General features: G+C 32.3%; 1 protein-coding gene across 6 annotated transcripts in view; it reads left to right on the top strand.

Moving 5' to 3' along the window:
* The window catches only part of ERR (estrogen-related receptor), a 38,479-nt gene continuing 17,279 nt past the window's right edge, over positions 1–21,200 (top strand). For 2 of the 6 annotated variants that reach the window (XM_074143581.1, XM_074143577.1), the window contains exons 1-8: positions 7,910–7,963; positions 11,922–12,062; positions 12,853–12,975; positions 16,643–16,772; positions 16,875–17,093; positions 18,053–18,217; positions 18,300–18,481; positions 19,482–19,654. In XM_074143581.1, coding sequence (XP_073999682.1) covers positions 7,949–7,963; positions 11,922–12,062; positions 12,853–12,975; positions 16,643–16,772; positions 16,875–17,093; positions 18,053–18,217; positions 18,300–18,481; positions 19,482–19,654 — 1,148 coding nt within the window. In that variant the 5' untranslated portion in view covers positions 7,910–7,948. Of the gene's footprint in view, positions 90–7,908; positions 7,964–8,005; positions 8,328–11,921; positions 12,063–12,852; positions 12,987–16,642; positions 16,773–16,874; positions 17,094–18,052; positions 18,218–18,299; positions 18,482–19,481; positions 19,655–21,200 lie in introns of those variants that run through there. The other 4 variants (XM_074143579.1, XM_074143578.1, XM_074143580.1 and 1 more) reach the window with 4 other exon arrangements.

The raw sequence follows: 21,200 nt of genomic DNA, 5'->3' as shown, positions 1-21,200 counted from the left end.
TTTTTTTTTTTACCCTGCCAGATTGAACATATGATTTTTGTGGCCCTTAAAACCCTCCGGAATATGCTGTTCTATATGTCAATTCGAAGGTATAACTTAATATTTATAAATTAATTTTGATTTTTAATCATGAAAAAAATCAGTCTTCATTTAAAACTGCAATATGTCAATAACTTATACTAACGTTATTTTTAATAATTTTCTAGTTATCTTTATATCTATATGAAAATCTTTTTGAGTGAAGAACAAATGGAAATGGGTTCCGTTTTATTTTTCTATTTAAGTGATTAATAATTTTATATTTTAAGCAAATTCTGTAGGTTTCAATTATTTTTCTGCCCTGGTGTTTTGTGATTTGTGCTTTGGGATAGTGAAAAAAAATTATTTGTTCTGATTTTTAAAAAATAAATATTTAATCCCTCAAAAAAGCATGAAATTGAGTTGCTTCTTGGTTTTTTAATCTAATTTCTTGAAATATTGGAATTTCTTTCGAATTCGAGTAGATGTTGATTTTTTTTGTCTGTATTTAATTAATATCAACTTATAACACTGCTAGTTTTATTGGATCATCAGATTATTGTCATTTATTGTAGATTTTTTCTGGAATTTCTTAAGTTAAAATTCACCTCACCGTTTAAGTAAATACACTTCAATTTTTTAAAATAACCCTGCCTTGTTAATTGTCTAGATGTTCTTTTATAGATATGTGTAATAAGTGTAGTACTTTTGGGATTAAATATTAACAATTTTACAATTTGAATGGTTTTTCATAACCCAAAGTTATTCAATAAGAATAATCAACCAGTTAATTAGTGGCGAATTGTTAGCCTTAATTTTAACTCAAGTACGGCCTCAACAAATTAGTATAATTGTTGGAAATAGATTTGTAACAATTGTCTTTTTTATAAGACAATCAAAGTCTACTTGAACTCCGAATGTTTGATTAATTTGGATCTGTGCTTATCATATACTAGTTTACGTTGAATAATGAAGAGGTCGTTAATTTACAAGTTAGGATGGGAAACTTTTTGCAAATCTTGATTCTTTCAAATCGCTGATATTTATATTTGTTATATTGTCTGCGTCAATGATAGAGCTACAGTTTAAGGTTCTAAGATTTTATCTGACCTCTCCAGTTTCGTCTTGTGTTTTATCAAGTGTTCGACCCATAAGTAGTTTTATTAAAACTGTCAGGTAGGACAGTTGTGTAAGGGTATATATTATAAAAAATGTTCATTTACGTTCCTATTACATAGAATAAACAGATTCCGATGAACTTACTTTATTCTCTTCTCACTTGTGGTTTTCAGACTTAAATTGTTTTTGGTTTAATTTTAAGGTGAGTCAACATTTAATGTCAGTAGCGCTTGAAGCATCTTAAATGCCTTGCTGGTGTTCGGGATTATTCTCTCGTTTAGTCAACACTATTGCAGAAAATTTAACTGTGGGGCTCCTAGGAATAGCAGATATAATGACAGCCATTGGATGCTAAACTCAGGGCTTGGCTTTCTGAGTTCAGTGGATCGTCACTGTAACAGAGTCTGTATTAATATTGTCCTTTTTGTTTTCCAGATAAGACTTTATTTTTTTAAATTTGTTTTACGGACGTTTTCTCCTCTAGCTGCATTTTTCTTTCTTAAATACCACTTCTCATAAATTAACACTACCATACGTATTTAATTTTGGTGTATAGATTCTTTGTCATACTACTTGCTGTTCTTTAAGCTAGATATTATACGCATAGGCCCGATATCGTTTTGCCTCAAAACTTTTTAGGCGAATGTCACTAACAAGGTTACATTAAAATTTATTTTATTGAAAGATTTTTCCTTCTTATTATTTTATGAAGATTTTTAAAAATCGACCAACCATCTTATTATAGGTTTGTAAATAAAGTAAGGAAATATTTGTGTATTTTTTTATCAATACTGAACTTAAAATTACTTGCTTTTCACCCCATTCAAAATAGTTTTCTTTGGAAGCACACACCTTAAGCCGTTCTTATTCTTCATAACAGTGCTGGTACTCGTAAACTAGAATTTTTAGTTGGTCGGTATAGCCGTAAGAATTGAAAGTACTTCAAATTTTTAAATAATGAATATACTGAAGAAGAATTGAGGGTCTTGAAAATGATTTGGAAACAAAATTTAAAAGCTAGGAGTACCACTCTAAAATTCCCAAGTTTCAATAAACCAAACTCAAATTAATACCAATGCTCATTTGCTTTTTTGAGCAAGAATTATTAAGTTTCTGCGTGAAAGCATACATTTGCACTGAGATGTATTTGAGGGGTTGTGCCTAATTACTCAAGTGAAGCACATGAGAATGCGCCTTGCTTTCTCAGTTAATGAATTTTTGAAAAGGAAAAAGATACCTCTGTATCTTCCTCAACCTCTTATTCACTTGATCTGAGTCTCTGTGACCCAGATATCTCAAAGACGACCATTTTGAAGCAACAGACATAAAAAGAACTAACCGACCAATCGACTAACTAACTCTAGATTATGAGTTCCAGCATTGTTATGAAGAGTGGGAACAACGAATTGTTAGGCGCCACGATAGCCGAGCGGTTAGAGGCAAGACTAAAGCTAATATGTATTGTGGTACTGGGTTTAATTCCCGGTCTAGGCCTTGGATTTTATTTAATGGTTAAAAGAGGTTTACAGTAAAGTATATTTGCCAGTCGCCTCCGTCCACGACACCTAATCGGTAGTTGGACGATAAGCCTGCTTAAAAAATAGGCTTTACTTTACTTTTTTTTACAACATATTGGTGTGGTTTCTCATAAGAGCTATTTTAGTAGAAGAAATCCCTACTTTAATTTAGTTTGAAATGTTCGGAAGAAGTCTATTTTCTTTACAGACTTAGAGGGCTCCAAATTTTATAAATCTAATTAGATTAGATAATTTTACACAATGAACTGGATGTTTGGATCATGCAAAATCATTTTTAGCAGAGAATTGGTATAAAATGAATTTTGTGTGAATAATGCCTAGAATATTAAAATATGATTTCTAATCATACGAAACTTACAATCTTATTATAATATGTGTCAGAATTGAATATTACATCTAATTAAGATGATTTAATTTAATTTTTATATTCTACCATTCATATTCTTCTGGTATTTAAAGTGTGAAAATATGTGAAAAGCTGAAAACGAATTTTTTATTTGTATACCAATTTACCAATTAATAATTTCTGGGTAGTTGAATTTTAAATGTAGCACCAAATGCTGTTGTTTGTAATTAAAAACACCTAAAAAACCTCACCCAAAAATACGGTTTTGCATTAATTTTAAATTTTTGTTTTTATTATTTTTAACTGACTAAGGGCAGTACCTGAACTCAGGCTCATACCAGCTTAAATTAAAAATTAATATACTACCTATAACCTGCTAAATATTACATATATGTTTGTATAGACCTCCCATAAACGAATTTCGCTTAACAAAAAAGCCGGGGAGAACCTCGGATCAACCTAGCCTTGCCAACTCGACTAGCAATTGGCCAGCATATGAAAAACATCTCCACCTAATACTTGATGATCCTGGGAGGACCATTACTACCTGGGAAGTATTTTAAATTCTACAAATAGAAGTTCAACTTTATGCAGAAAATAAATTACATTCATTTAAAAAAAAAAAAAAATTCTATAACTTTCCATCTCTACTTTGGCCCATTTTCCACGCGTTTTCTATAACTTTAGCCAGTAGAAGAAAAGAATAAGGTAATGGCATAGGTTTCAAATTATTTTTAACAGTATACTTAAATGTGCTATTTTTTTTTTAAACTTTTTGTGAATTTTTTTTATACTTTTTAAAATTTTAAAGACCAATAAAATGATAACACTAATTGTTGAAAAATGTCTTTATTATTACATTTAATTACAATGAAGCCAAAATAAATACGTATTCATTCCATCACATTTAGTTTCTAATATATAATTTTTTAACTTAGTTTTCAACTTCTTTTTTTTTTTTAATAAGAACTCATAATTGGACATCTCGAGAACACTGAAGTGTCCTCATTTGTCCATCAACATGAAAGGATTTTATTATTAAAAAAAAAAAATCTGCCTGTTCATTTTCTAACTGATCCAGTTTTTCAGGCATCATCCATATCTTTTCAGGGATAGTCATGCAGCGCAGTGTAGAAATATTTTCCACCAGATTATTGTCGCATATTGTTAACAGGTCCTTAGTTAGTTCTTACTAGTTCCAGTTTTGGTACCAGGTAATAAATCCTAGCGGCCAAGTTAAGAAGGATTATTTGTGCACTTGGCGAATTTTGGTTGCATTAAATATACATACATTGTTGTCTTAATTAAACGAATTATAAACTATTTTTTCAAGCTTTCTTGTATTAAACTTACTGTTAATTAAATACATGAGTAATCAAGGTTAAGAACTCAACAAGTAAACGCATTTTGTTTAAACGATTAGTGAAGCTAATTTCACGGTCATTTTATTTCAAACAGTAGTACCTTCGCAATACTATCTTTATTTTAGTTTTTTTTCTGAAACTTACGTTCGATGAAAAGTTTAAAGTAATTAATCCCTTGTGTGTTTGCACAATGTTTAAAAAATACTTTTTATTGCTACTAAAACAGTGCCCAATATGCTTACAAGTATCAAATTTCCCTAAAATAAGCGCCTCCATATTATTTACGAGCAAAGAAATTTAAAAATTGATATTGTGTTTGGATGCAATATAAAATAAAATATATTTGTTCTGAGTTGGGTCAAAGTAAACCTTTATGAGCCAAAAGTAAAGAATAATAATTTTAAAAAAACAGGTTCTCAATCTCAAGCTGGGTCATCTGTTTTCAGGCTCCTCCTAGGCTCCCTCGCAGCATGTGCTTCGGTAATCTCGCTGCCTCCATTTTTTCCCACTTGTTCTAACAACCTGAGTCTACCTTTTTTAAATTGTTAGAAGGTCTTTTTCATGGTACAATTGCCTCAGTTTGGCATTAGTACAGAACCTCATTTTTGGGACCGTATATATTTCGCAGCACATTTCTTTCCCTTATCCTTTCATCTTCTATTGTCATGACCTAAGTTTCGTTTTAACGTTTTTTATAGAGAATAGTCATTACCTGCGGCTATTCTGTTTTTTTTATTACCGTGTTGGTTTGGACTACTCACAGGTATTTACATATTTGGATTGTCGGCATGAAGCGAACTTTTGGTTCCTCAGCCACTTCGGATAGAAGCTTATTTTTGCTAGTTAATCAGAAGGCAACACTTTTGCTCCAACGAGAGTCCCAATTACACACGCTGTAATGACGTTACCGTCCACTTACGCAGGATTATCTTGTTGTAAATCGTGCCTCCGGTATTGGTTCGTATTGCCCCATCGCTCATTCTAAGGCAATGTTAAAGAGCACTGGTGAAAATAGACCTCCTTTTGTCACCCCTTCATCGCTTCATATTCTTCCGACAAGGAATTTTGCAGCTTACCTTTTTTTAAATTTTCCTTATCTCAGAATTTTAAACTTTTTCTTTTGTCATTTTCCCGCCAACTTTTTCTGAAAATTCATTTTTGAGAACAGAAGTTGTTTTCTAAGGAAGTCATTTAGTGTCTACGATTCTGCTCCATAACAGGATAAGACTTGAAAATTCCCCTAAATAAATGTTTTTGTTTTGTCTTGGCTGTGATGAATGTTACTGATCCAGAGAGGGGAGTTTGCAAAGCTCTTTTAAGAGAAGTTTTCAGAGTTGATTCTCGAGTAAGCATCAGAAAACTTGCAGAAGGGTTAGACTCAACCATAAATAGGTATTTCATACTAGCATTAGTTTCTCTTACTGCTTTTAAGAAGAAAGTATTGTTTATTAAATTATCACTATAGTGAAACAACCGAATACAAACTAACTGTAGAGACATGGGAACGAAGAAGTTAATTATGGAAGCCAGTGGTAAGCTTGTTGATCTACGTGGTGCTGCTACCGAATAACAGAAGCTGTGGTACAGGGGTCTTCAGCATTGTGTTGATCTGAAGTTTAATTGATTCAAAGCAATAATAGTGATCTCAAAACTGGATGGAATATTCGTTACAGATCTGGCTGGATGTAAGAATATTATCAAACGCTGATAGTGACTGTCTAATTTGCAACTAATATTAAAAACTGAATCGTAATATTTTTTTTTACAGTTTTATTTTTTTAATTACGAAGAGACCGAGGCAATAAAAGATTTTTCACTCCTTTTAAGATATATTGGTGTGTGGATGGATGTAAATATAGAAGACTAAACATGCTAAAGAAAAAATTATTGAAAAATTCATTACAAGGTTAAAATTCAGGACTGCCACAGTAATTCGAGGTTGAAAGGTTTATAAAATGAATTGAGCAGAGAGAAACATAGTATGTTCCTTCCATAACTAGGGTGCAATTGAGAGGGAGAGGTTTGGTTGGTGTGTTGATTGAGTTCTCTTGAGCGTCCAGTCATCCATTATCAAGAAAGGTAGGACAATCTCTACTGGGTTCTAGAATTGTGATGAGGAAATTGGGTATATCACTAGTTGCCTAGTTTTTCTTTAGGTTATAATATTAACCTACACTTAATTTTTATAAAAAAGTAAGCATTGCTTTTATTAGTCCTTTACACTACTTACATTTCAGCGTACACTTCAGTTTTGATTAAAAAGATCAGTTTGAATTACGTGCTACAGAACAAACAAAAATTGAATGTGAAAGAATTATATCAAAGGCTGTCGCTTTTCGCAGCCTTCGGCTCTTGCGCTGTTCACCATTCCACTTGTGATTGCAATTTCATCGTGTGCCTTTCGGCAACCTTCGGGAGTTGTCGAGAGGTGAGGCGCGTTTTACTCACAGTGGCATTTCGAATTGAAAAAATTTATATTTAAATGCTCGCTTAATGTCGTGCAGTGATCACAAAATGTGAAAGTTCGTTATCCTTCCATCCGGTCAAGCGTATGGCACTGCTTTCTTGTTTTATAAATGTATAAGTCATATGGAAAATAAAAATAAGTTATTTCTGAATTATTGTATTAGTTGAGTGTGACAGAGAGCTTGACTTTAATTTAAAAAAAATAAAGAAATAACTGATACTTTAATGGAATTTCTGTCTCTTTCTTCAGTCACTAAAAAAAAGTTTGATAGATCTAATAATCTCTCTGTAGGAATGCTTGATGGTAAAATTATTAGTATTTTAAAAAACAGTTTATTTACAAATAATTTTACTCTATTTATATCTAGAAATTTAAAAAAAAATTAATTAGATTTTTCTGCTACAATAAAATCTCAAAAGGAGTTCTTCCACTGAGGGAGGCATCTCCCAAAATGTCCTCACAACCTCTGTTTTATGACCCCGTTGATACTTAAGTCTGATATTTGAAGGAGTTCGTTAGAAGTTTTACTGATTTGATATTGAAGATTCAACCTCCCGGCTACAGCCTACAGTTTAAACAACCAAGCTACTCCACTGTGTGTCACTAGTGTCATTCTACCTAGGTCAGTGTACTCTCTTTTTTCCAATAATAGGGTTATTAGTTCGAGGGAGGGTTATAAGATTTGATGATACTCAAGGATATATTGTGATAATATTACAGGTAGATTGGAAGGCTGTTTTGGGGGGAGAACTTCAATGGTTTTTTCAAGAGGTTTGAGAGGAGGGAAATAAGTGTCAGATTAGGTTCTGGTTGCGTGCTGGTAGTGCCAGTAGTTGATTATAAGCATCCATGATTTTAAGGCTGAATTATGAATTGTATATGACAAAATTGTGTGATTCTTTCTTGTCGAAGATTTCGTTTAAAATAAGCTTGCCCTGGTAAAATAGTCCCCTACTATTGGCAATTATTGGCCAAGAGATAAGTAAAAAGTAATAAAATGAAATAAAATGTAGAGGGGATAGGTATGGTGTTTAGGTGGGAGTGATGATGTAGTATTAAGGCGAACTCCAGCCAAACTGTAGACATGTAGAAAAATATGGAGTCCTGGTTGGTACGTGTTCAAATACGATCTAGTTCGCATGGTATTTTTAATTTATTAAACACATTAAAACAACTTGAGAATAATATCGTTTAAATTTTATGATCTTGGGTTTTGTAAAGAAATAAACAAATTAAAAAATCAATAGTGTGAAAAGAAAAAATATAAATTTATTAGTGTATCTTGAATTTGTGTTTTAATTGGAGTTATAGTTTTTTTAAATCTTTTAGGAAGGGTTCACGTGAAATATTTTGATTTTATAATATGAAAAATAAGTGTACTTTTACACCGAATTTTTTGGTTGCTTTTTCTTCAGTTTTTACCACAAACACAGTAATGAAGCCAAAAGCTGCAAGAGGCTTGAAAATCAAACTGGGTCAGTTTAAAGCTCTAATAATTCTTATAATAATTAATAAAGAGGATGGGTTACAATTAAATTTAATACTAAAATGTAATAGAAGGCTTAATAATAGTAGCCAATTTCGCGAAGGCATGATCCAGTCAGTATAGAATTGAATGTTGCTAGTTAATCGAGAGACCTTGAAAACAACTGTTACAAGTTCAAGGTCGAGCTGGGCAATTTTTTTTTTTAAATTATTTATGAACTCTCTTCTAACAATGTTTTCTCTTCTCTCCCTCATTTTATAATCTCACACTTCTGTAAGTGCAAGTTTATTAATACGAAATTTCGTTAAATTTTCAAAAATTATGAATTTTAAGATTATACGCTGTTGTAATAAAAAGGGAAAATTTGAATGAAACCTGACATGCCTCCGTTAGAGACCTAAAACATTTCCAACATAATAAAGTCCTCGCTAAAGTGAATATTTAATATCCCAAATTTCGAAGTAACGCTATCAAAATCTTTTTATATATATCTTATAAAAATATGCATTTCCGGTCAATCGATTTTTTTTAAATTTTAAATGCACTTTTTAAGAAAGTCTATGTAAAATATCACCTTTTCGCTAAAACCAGCGTAAACAACAATTTACCTGGAATAATATTTTTAGTGTACGTACACTAGAATATATATTCTAGTACGTACTAGAATTTAAATGTAAAATATCAATAAAATAAAATATTTGAAGAATAATGAAAATCGCTAGATCGCTTTCTACTTCTCAGATCACTTTCTGCTTCTCAGCGAACTTAGTGATTTGACCCCCAAGTCTCTCCTATGTCTTACAAAAAAGAAATAAAACAAAAAAAACGGTCTTGAAGGACCGCAAATCGTTATTTCCCTTTAAAACGCAAAACATAAGATGTTTTCTTTGTAAAAGACGTACTTACCTCTAAAAAAATCTTTTAATTTTGTTATTCACAGATACGAACTTCTCCTCTTTCACCAAATTATTACAGTTCTAATAAAAAAAAAAAAAATCTAAATGCTTGGTTGTGGTTGCCATAAATTATTAGCGTTATAAAGAAGCTAGTTACACTATTCACAACCTAACAGCGCCACTGTTAATTCAAAAATTATCGTTACTAAAATATCCTGATATACTTGGTCCCGTAAAATAAATATCAATGAAACCATTTTCGGAAAAAAAACAACGAAAAACTCGAAAATTTTATGTGAACAGATCTTCAAATTCTAGTAATATTTATTAGTTGTACTTCATATTTATTTCAGAACTCCTTAATAAAAACTAGAGGTTAAAATCATGTATTTTATGTATTCCTAATATTTTATGTATATCATGAATTTCAAATCATATGTTAAACTCAAATCTAGGGAGCAAAAGAAAATAAAAGGGAGAGAAAAAACACGGAGTTGCTTTTTTAAATTCAATATTTGGACAACTAATAAACCTAATATTTCTTTCTAAAAACTCTCTAGAAATTAATTTTCCTGAAAAATATTTATAAAAAAAAAAATGTAGAAACCTGTAGTATTTATTAAAAGCTAAAATAAAATATTGTGTCCGTTTTTATAAAAATAATCAACTCTATAAAACGGCACTGCCAGTTAACTAATTTTTATCAAAACATTATTTTCATATACGGATGTCCCAAGCTATATGGATAACGACTTTTTCTCGGAAACTAAGATAGCTAGAAAAAAAACTAAAAAATACGTGTTCCCTTAGTTTTTTGTTAGAAATCCAAATTTACTTTGTAAATTTTTTTCGGTGCTTTCAGAAGCGAGATACAGGCACCAACTTCATTTTTTTCAAATGGGAAGGTGTGGTTTTTATTTCAGGAATAGATTCCTCTATTTTTTTAAAGAAAAATTTACCTGAGCGGTTTTTTTCTGTGAGCGATATTTTAGAAGTTATGAATGAAAACACGATTCTTATAAGAAATGTCAAAATGATAATATTATAACGGTTTTTTGATTGAATAAGAAGAAAAGTACTATTTTATTATAAATTTTACTCCTCATTAATATTACAGATCATGCTCGAAATGGCCTTCACCATAGAGATGCATAGACATGCACTTTCCTGCCAATTGCCCCTTACTGCCAAAGAAATAGATTCGGCTTTAACCGACTTACACGTATGTATTATTCTCTGCTTTTGTTCATCTACAGATGCCAACCCGGCTTGATTCAGATGCACCTAGATTTAGAAATGCTTTTAGGTAAGCAGAAATAAGGAAAGAAAGAAAAAAGTTATGAATAATCACCTTGTTTTTCAGGTATCCCCAAAGGAAATAGTCCATAGGTGTCAAATCCGGTGAGAGAGGTATCACTGAATAGCCCCCGTGATGGATATAACACCATCAGGCATGTAAAGAGATATCTCGATAGGCAATTTGATGGGCCTGTTATATCGACACGGGGGGCGATTCAATGGCCACCTCTCTCACCGGATTTGACACCTATGGACTATTTCCTTTGGGGATACCTGAAAAACAAGGTGATTATTCATAACTTTTTTCTTTCTTTCCTTATTTCTGCTTATCTAAAAGCATTTCTAAATCTAGGTGTATCAGAATCAAGCCGGAATTGCATCTGTAGATGAACTGTAAAGCCGAGAATAGTAAGATGTCCGTAACTCGGTTAAAGCCGAATCTATTTCTTTGGCAGTAAGGGGCAATTGGCAGGAAAGAGCATGTCTATGCATCTCTAATGATGGAGGCCATTTCGAGCATGATCTGTAATATTAATGAGGAGTAAAATTTATAATAAAATAGTACTTTTCTTCTTATTCTATCAAAAAACCGTTATAATATTATCATTTTGACATTTCTTATAAGAATCATGTTTTCATTCATAACTTCTAAAATATCGCTCACAGAAAAAAACCGTTCAAGTAAATTTTTCTTTAAAAAAATAGAGAAATCTATTTCTGAACTAAAAACCGCACCTTCCCATTTGAAAAAATGAAGTTGGTGCCTGTATCTCGCTTCTGGAAGCACTGAAAAAAATTTACAAAGTAAATTTGGATTCCTAACAAAAAACTAAGGGAACACGTATTTTTTAGTTTTTTTCTAGCTATCTTAGTTTCCGAGAAAAAGTCGTTATCCGTATAGCTTGGGACACCCTGTATATTTCTGGTTATGAAAAATGAAATGTAAAATTTAAATTCTCAGACCGTCGCAAGACCATGAGAATTTCTGTTAACTTTTGTGAATAAAATGTGTTTATTAATTTTTTAATGTTATTAAATAATAAAAGAATATTATTACATTATTATAAAATATAAACTTACGGCGATTTTCCGATTTTTTTCTTTGAACAATCTATTTGCTCATCTGAACTCCATAAAACTTGCACAAGGGTTGGTATGATCTTTCAGTAGTTAAAAAACGGTCTCGAAATAGACCTAACACTGTACCCGTACCCTTTGCATGCCCGAAGCCTTCTGCTATCCTTGTAGTCCTGCCACTCTCTGTGATTAATATAATGTTATTTAATTTACAGTTCTTAAGACTCATTACCTATTAAATGTCCCAAATATTGCTTCGAAAACATTGTGTTTGATTTTTAATCAATTTTATTTATTGTTATGTTTTCTAGAAATCCATAATGTCTCATGGTGATGGTGAGATGGGGGCAGTTCCAGTAATCAAAAAAGAAGTAGAATTGTCGGGATTCCATGCGCCTTCTTCGCCCAGTTCCACCGTCTATTCACCAACCATCACCATCCCACCCAGCGATGTGAGTAATTAATATATATATAATATATACTGGTCAAAGTGAAAATGGATTTGTAGGCAGAGTGCTGTTTTTTGGGGGATATCAACTAATGTGGAGGAGTCCGCACATTTTAAACGAGCGATGAAATTCATATTTCGTTTATAGTTGTAATGCAAATTTTAGCCAAAAATATTTTGTGCACTTCGTTAGGGAAAGTGAGCTAGCTAGCCATTTTGATGTAGTATTCTGATAATCCGTGCGCACTGCAGAAAAAAGTTAGAATCCTTGAAGTTGCGCTATGACTTTAAAACTTTGAGACCAAAGGAGAAGATAATAGCACAAAAAGAACTAGTAGGGAAAGTCTTCAACCTCTTTAGTACGGGAGGTTTCGTCTACTAGATCAAAAAAAAAAAAAAAGGGGGAAGGCGCAATAAGTCTCTTGTGGCTGCGGTGCCGTGGGGCATAGGCCCCGTCCCTTTTATAATCTAACTCTAGAATCTTTGAATCATACTGCGGAAATAGAATCTTGCCGTTCACATTCCTACGACTATACACCTATTTTTTCAAGACTGCTCTTATCCTACGTTTCTGTGCCTCTAAAGGGTTCTCTAGTCCAATGAGTGTTCCTATGAAGATTCACAAGGCAGATCATTGTTAGCATGATCATCAACGTTTAGTTAACAAACTAAATTTAAAGCAATTTTCTAATTTATTACAACTGTATTTGCTGTGTGAGTGTTTTAGGTTGTTTTTAATTTAATTCTGTCTTTTACTTAAGATCTGTACAAAACTGGTTATATTTTATGTACAGTTGAAGTTTTGCGAGACTTCCGGTTTCAGCAGTGAAATACAATGTTCACCAGGCAGTCCGGACCATCAGTACTGTTCTTCCACAACACATTCATTATCAAATCCCGTAGTTCAACAGATGGGCGTAAGTTCAAGGTGCTATTTATTAAACATTGAGTTGTGATGATAATCAAGATTTTCTTTGTTTTCTTGATTGTCATCTTGTTGAAGTATTTTTATAATCTTGATTTAATTCCATGTAATTAGAGAAGAAAAGAGTTATACTATACAGCCATTGGCAATGTCTAGCAGATTAGCTTCTTTTTTTTGCAGAACAGGGATTCATTCAGTGATGTGATCAGAGATTGCGTAAGTGGGTGTGTTGGTCGTGCTCCAAATAGAATGAATGCAGGTTTAGATAGATTCTTGTTAACTCCTTAACAAAAACTTACAGTTTAAAATGTTAAGTATAAGGGTTGATTAAACGCCAAAAGGTACACAAATCAGCGAGTACCCAACATTTCATTAATACTTCATTAATAGTTAAGTAATTCTACTGCATTAATTTTCATTAATAAGTTTTTTTTTAGAATTTATTAGATGTCACAGACCCTTATGCTGGCCATTTTCGTCTACAAAATATATGTTCAAGTAGCACTGTAGATTGACTGTAATATCTAGTTATCTATAATAATAAAACTATTAATTACAGGTTAAAAAGAAAACGTTATAAAAAATAAAAAAAATTATGAGGCTAAAAAATTCAAAAACTTTTTTTTATAAAAAACTTACACCAATGATTTTGTTTATTTTATTTATTTATTTTTATTTTTAAATAAAAATCGTCGGTTTAAGTTCATTCTTTGATTAAAGTAATTGTTATTTTATGTAGTAGTCAAACGTTTATAATAATAGATAATAATTATCTGGCTTTATCGCAAATAATATAGTTTTCTTCAATTACATTCTCAATCTAGGTATTCATCCCACAATGTTGTATATATGTAATATAAAGTAAATAAGATATGCATATTTTTAGGGCAGCTAATTATTCCAGTATTTTACTATAAGTAAAATTAGGGGGACTAAATTAAATTACAATTGAGAAATGAATAATTGTTGTTGAATAATCTACTTGTTATTAACTGTGTGTTATTTGTGCTCACGAATATTTCGGTAAGACGAATTCAAGACAGTAGCCTACTCTAACTTTGTCTTTTTCTACTTTAACATGCATGTACATATTTATGTGATTTATCATAATTATAACAAAAAAATATTATCAATGAAGTGGCCAGCATAAGGGTCTGTGACATCTAATAAATTCTAAAAAATAACTTATTAATGAAAATTAATGCAGTAGAATTACTTAACTATTAATGAAGTATTAATGAAATGTTGGGTACTCGCTGATTTGTGTACCTTTTGGCGTTTAATCAACCCTTATACTTAACATTTTAAACTGTAAGTTTTTGTTAAGGAGATTTTTGTACCTTTTGGATAGATTTTCATTTTTGTTTATTTTACAAAGTTACATATCTTCTTTACAGATTTTTTTAAAATTTGGAATAAACAATTCTATCATTATAATCTGATAAGGTGTTAAGTCGGAACCGTAACTACCAATGGAGAGATCTTTTTAAAGAATGATTATAGTTGCGTTCCCCCAAACCATCCTCAATAACAATTTTTTTGAAAAAGCGTTTTGAATAACATAGGAAGGTATTTGTACGTAAATAGCAAAATTAAACTGCGATTTCAGTACTTCCTTTTAAGAGGAGTAAGAAAAATAAACTACGATTGCAGTACTTCTTCCTAAAAGGCAAATAGGCAAAGATCTTTTAATCGAACGACAATTCATTGATTTAAATCGGTTCACTCATTGATAATTTAAATGATTGCAGTACTTCCTCTTAGTAGGTGCAAGAGCATCAGCAACGTAGAGCAGCTTTAACCACTTATTCGAGCTGAAGTTTATCAAAATCGGACTAAGCGTTATAGAAATATTGGTAATAATAGTTTTAGAAAGGGCCTTATTTGGGTGGGGCAAACTCCCCTCCTTATGAGGCACGGCGTCGAGACTTTTAAAGTGCAAATCTGTACAAAATTTCGATTCGAATGACCCTTCATTCATGCAAATCGGTTCACGAGTCGATAATTTGCAACGATTGCTATACTTCCCCTTAAAAAGTGTAAGAGCTGATCGTCGCTTTAATGTTACGTAGGGGAGCCCTAACCCTATCACCCTACCATATTTTATCAAAATCGGGCCAAGATTTACAGAGTAATTAGTAATAATAATTTTGGAGGGGGCCTTACATAAAGGGGGCTAACTCCTCTCCCATTCGATGTACAGCATCGAGACCCCCATAAGGCACATCTACATAAAATTCCGAATCGAATGACACCTCATTCATGAAAATCGGTTCACGCGTTTAGGCGCTACGTTGTTTACAAAAAAGGTAACAAGAAGAACAAGAACAAGAACAAGAACATTTTTTGAAAATGCCGTTTTTGCTCATTTTTGGCAACTTTTTTCTCGAAACCTATTAGATCTGGGTTGTTGCAAAAAAATTACAGTTATAAAGGAGGGTTTGCCCTATAATTTAAAGAAAATTTGGGAATTTTATCTTTTATAGAAAAAGAAAAAAAAATTGTCAAAGTTGGGTGTTTTTCAACGTTACGCTTTTTCGTGCAATTTTTGATGATCAACCCTTATACAACTGTCCTACCGGACAGTTTTAATAATGCCTAGTCCAAGTTGTTCTAAGTTTTATAAATAAAATTGGGTAGACTCCTCTTTAAAACTAGCGTTACATTTTGGTGTAGTGCATGGGTTTCAAATTTTGGCTGTTGTGGTTTTATTCAGTAGCCAAAATCTGCATACGTCTCCCCTATTTAAAGAGAAAGGTCAATAGCAATTAAACGTCCTTGAATAAATAAGTGCATGCCTGTAAGGTAGACTACTAAAAACTGTTTAATTTATAATTAACCGTTAGTGCCCATACAAGGAACGCAAGTGATATGTTACACGTCATGTGTACTGTAACTATTTTACACTATTAGATTTAGAAATGTTACTTAGGTAGTAATGAAATTAATTGGTATATCAATTATTGGTATGCTTTATGTACAGTTCCCGTAAGCAGTAGAGTAACTTTCTTCGTTTCGTCGGTTTCTTAGTCATTAATGTTCACGGTTTTTTTATTTTCTTTCTACACTTTTGGTTAAATGGTTGTTCTCATGTATAAGTTTGTTCTCTAGAATTTTCATTCCAAATTCAAATCTAGTCGGCTATGAGTATTCTGTGTCTTCGGTGACTTGTGATTCGGTAGTTGGTTCTCGTAGATTTTGCCACAAAATTTTTGTTCTTAGTTGGCTATAACAAGTTTTTAAATTTGTTCGTAAATTTCTTTGTTTCAGAGTTTTTGTATTTCTTTCAGAGTTCTTCCAGATTCTTCTAGTTTTTATCTTCATTGCATTAGTTAGGTCCTTTAGGAATTTTATTAGATATAAAATGAGCATTTTATTAGAAAACTGATTTTTTCGTATATTGTCAGGGGAGAACTCCTCCCTCCAAAAGCGCCGCTATTCTATTGTATATTCAATTAAAGTCGCGTTCTTTTTGCCTTATTTTGCCGGAAATTCCGTATAGGATGAGATCTAATGATATACAATCTAAATATTTTAAATTTAATATTTTATAATCTAAAATCGGTTCATTAAACCTGCTAAAAAAAATGTATAATTTTTGTTGAAAATTAATTAAAAATGGAAAATTATTAATTAAAAATTAATTAATTAATTAATAGGAAGAAATGAAGGAAGAAGAAGATATGCCACGACGACTTTGTCTAGTCTGCGGAGACATAGCTTCTGGATTCCATTATGGAGTGGCTTCTTGTGAAGCGTGCAAAGCATTTTTTAAAAGAACTATTCAGGGTAGGTAAACATTTACATATATTAACATTGTCAGTCATTGTGTAAATACGTTTTATGCCAAAATGTACGTTTTATAACAGATTTTTAAAAATAATTTTCCAGGCAATATAGAATACACATGTCCAGGTGCTAATGATTGTGAAATAAATAAACGTCGTAGAAAAGCTTGTCAAGCATGTCGATTTCAAAAATGTCTCAATAAAGGAATGCTGAAAGAGGGCGTAAGACTTGATAGGGTAAGAGGGGGCCGGCAGAAATATAGAAGGAATACGGAAGTTTCCTATTTATCAAGTACTCACCCGAATAAACCTCTTCTTGAAGGTAATTAACATTCTGTCCAAAATTGGATATTAATATTAAGCACTCACACATCTCTTACGCAATTATTAAAAATTGAAATTACGATTGTTTAAATTTAGATTTTTCACTTCACTTTTAAATCAATAATTATTACTATTGCAATCCCCCTCCTCCAGTGAACCTAGATGTCATAATTATGGCTCCCTAAATTAAGGGAACCAAGCTCTCAAGAAAAATTCTGCGAAGAGACAGAAGACAGTAGTGTGGGATATCCTTCCTCCGCAATGCTCTTCCTAGATATTCCAGAGATAACATCCCAAATTTAGATGTTAGGAGGATTCACCAACCTTGGTATCCGCCCAGGCTCTCTAGGCCAATCACAATATGTGCGTTGTGTTTTGAGAGTGCAGTAGGTGTTGTTGTGTTAGGCTAGGATGCCCACAAAATTGGGTCGCCAGGATCCCTGAAAAACAGTTAATTCACATCTTCATATTGAGGGCCGCAATACTACTAACGAGTAGGTCACAAGTCGATAATGCTTTAGTACTTTAATGCATGGGTCTTTCGCTTTATCGCGTAAAAAGTATAAACTTTTTTATATATATTCTTAACGCTAATTTCCATCTTAATGCCTACCATTATTATTTGAGACACTTCCCATAGAAAGTATAATTTTTAATGAGGTTCTCGTTGAATTGGCTTAAGCTTAGTTCTAATGGTAGCTTTCAATACGATTTACAGAATGAGTGATTTTAGGTGTGTTTTGAGTTCTGTAAAATTTATTATTGTTGTTGTGGGTGCAATAAATTAAAAAAAAAAAATACAATTATATCTACTATTCCTGCGAGAGAAGGTTGGTTTATTAGGTTTATGCAAAATCTTCACGCCAGAAAACTGTTCACGAGCATTACAAACCAAGAATACACCATATTTGCATCAATAATTATTGAATTTATTGGCAATTTATCATAAATTTCCAGATAATAAATTGTTAGAAATTTTGATTGGATGTGAACCGGAAGTGTTATCTATCTTATCGGAAGAAGACTCTTGCAGGGCTCAAGGAGTGTCCACGTTGAAAATTCTATCTGATCTTTATGACAAAGAATTGGTCAACATAATTGGCTGGGCAAAACAAATCCCTGGTATGTATTTAAAAATTTTATTTTCAAAACTTGCCAAAACTTTATTGTTTTAACTGATAATGTTGGTTGAAAAATAATTAAGGTTTTACCGAACTATCTCTTCCCAACCAAATGAGACTACTACAGAGTACGTGGACGGAAATTTTAACACTTTCTCTAGCATTTCGCTCGCTTCCTCCAACAGGAAAATTAAATTTTGCTGTGGATTTTATACTTGATGAAATGCTGGCAAGAGAGTGCGGTGCAATAGAAATCTACCACCTAGTAAGTAAAAAAATGTTTTGTATTAATTTTATGTATGCTGGTATGTAGATAGATACAATTTAAACATCTTTCTGATAGTTTCCTTTCGTTTTAAATTTGCGAAGTAAATTAATTATTATGAGAACTGTGATTTTAAAGTTGTTGTTAACGAAATGGTAAATTAAAAAAGGTTGGGAAGATGTTGAAGAGGTGAAAAAGATTTCAAAGAAATATCTGAAAAGAAGTTAACAAAAGGACGAAGAGTTAAGATAAACGCGATATTGAAGAAGTTTACTTGTGTACAAGTTAATAATGAAAATCATGTTGAATATTAATCAAGTCAATACTAATTCAATGCAATCTGGTGTTTCTCACGTTGTACAACTGTGATGGCTAAATTACATTTATTTACCTGAGGAGATAGACCCAGTCTCATTTAGTGAAAGTATCTGTCTCTTCGCCATTATATTCAATATACGTAATGTATGTGAGTGCGTTTGGTTGCAAACTGCCGTTTCTAGTGGTTTTACCATAGAAACTAAATAGACGCTAAATAGTCGCAAAGATTAACTACTTCTTTTGGCTTTACACTCAATAAAAAGTAATCAAGTATTAAGTATTAAAAATAAAAAAGTTTTGTTCACAAAAAAAAAACTTTCAAAACAACAAGGTGTGCTAAAATCATTCAAAGTACTCTTATTACTAAAATCTTTCTGAAAATTTCGATTGATTAAGAAAAACAGTTAACATCGATACAATTTTTATAACCACTGGCATTAGAGTAGTCTCACTATTGGTGCTCTAATTGTAATTATTTGTGGTTTTAGGTTGGGATTACTACAGGGAAACTATATAGAAGTTTACTCTCTTACAAGTACCTCTACGACATTGATATTACGGCATTAAATATTAACTTAGCAATAGGAGTCTAAAATAATTGTGCCATTTCTACTATGACTATTTTATTAAGAGAAAATCTCTTTTCATAACTTTAAACAGCCATTTAATTTTATTGTTCTAGTGCCTTACTGTAATGGACAAATTGCAAAGAAGTTTGATTTGTAAAGAAGAGTACATTTTACTGAAAGCCCTAGTTTTGGCAAATTCTGATGCCAGAGTAGATGAAGCATCTGCTTTGAAACATTTGAGAGATTCTATTGTCTCATCGCTCATGGACTGTGTTGCCGTTATTAGGTAAGGTTATTGTTATACAGATGTTAGGTGAAGGTATGCTGAAACTTCTCCGCTAAATTTCAGTTAAAACCTTTCTGTAAATAGGTGCTTAATCAAGCAGGATCTGTTTTTAAACTTCACCTGCGAGAAATTTAGATAGATTCAGTCTATCAAGTGTGTGGCACCTGTAACTTTTTTTTTTTGTAATTTTAAAATGTGGACCGTTTGATTAGATTCGTTCTTATTGGTTTTCTGTACATACTTTTGAAACGAATTTCATTCAGTTCACCTATTATAGAACAATGTTTTCCATATTTTTTTCCATTAAAGCACTTAAGTGTTTTTTTTCTGTCATCCATAACATTTTATATTTTAAAATCTAAAAGCTTATCATTACTCTCAAGACATTACCTAGATACAGGCGAAATAATCAAGTATAATTTTTATTTTTTATATTAAAACATTAGAAGTAGAGGAAAATAATTTGTTTTTCAAATTAAAAATTTCATATGGCTATATAGTGTGTAAGCTAAAGCCAAAAAAAAAAAAAAAAAAATCATAACTTTTTTTTAACCTACGACTTGACGGTTAATGGCTACTTCGGCCATGCTACTTCTGGCAGCCCAATATAATTTTTTTTTTTGTGGCTCCGTGGACATAGTGTCCCACACGTCCTGTAGTTGAGAGCATGTGAGCAGGTGTATAACATCTCCCCTACAAAATAAATTAATGCCAACTCGATGGAGATGCTTCTGAAGGTAATCATGACCCGTCAATAACCATAACAAGCCACAGCTGCTGACCTAGGCAGATCGGTGGGGAGTCTTCCTTTAAAATTTCCAAGCACCTCCCACTGCTTCCTTTGTGCTTTTCCCCTTTGATTTTCGGCCATCTTCGATCGAAGTCGGTGCCTGGGTCTGATCTTGATTTGCCCCCTCTTTTGCCAATCGGTAAGATTCTTCGTTGCCCTGGAGTCCAACATGACTCGGAAGCCACTGCAGTACAACTTGCTTCCCTTGCGAAAGAAACTTATCTATGAGTGCCTTGCATTTTTTTTTATAATAGTGTCCTCTTTATCACCATAGCCGGTTACTGCTGAAATAGCTGCTTGGGAATCCACAAGTAAAACAGTTTTGCAAAAGTCCCTTTTAACAACCTCCTCCAACCCTATGGCGATGGCGTGCAGTTCTGCATCAAAATTTGATGCTATCTTTCCAATAGGAATACTCAATTGGAACTACACTGAGTAGACTCCTATGCCAGCATTACGGTTTGCACCTTCGGCAGAACCATCGGTGTTCCAAGGCGGAGAAGAGTAAACATTATTTATTGTTTCCAGGGCTTTGCTTTTTTTTTATATCTTCTATTAAATTCAGTCTACCCGGCGCTAACTGCGGCTCTTCCCATGAAACAGAAAAAAAAAAGGGTTCCGATTTTGAAAGTCCTCAAGCCCTATTTGCTCACATAAATCTCGAACTTTACCTGCAAAGCATTTTTGTGTTTTCAATCTCACTGTGGGCACACTTTCGGTTTGCCAGTAGTTAATTGGTAATCGCTTTAATCTTTC

The sequence above is a fragment of the Rhodnius prolixus genome, unplaced genomic scaffold, assembly GCF_049639745.1.
Source record: "Rhodnius prolixus isolate KJV_2025 unplaced genomic scaffold, Rpr scaffold_12, whole genome shotgun sequence".
Lineage (NCBI taxonomy): Eukaryota > Metazoa > Arthropoda > Insecta > Hemiptera > Reduviidae > Rhodnius > Rhodnius prolixus.
The sequence above is the reverse complement of the archived record's forward strand: the minus strand, read 5'-3'. Positions and strand labels throughout refer to the sequence as shown.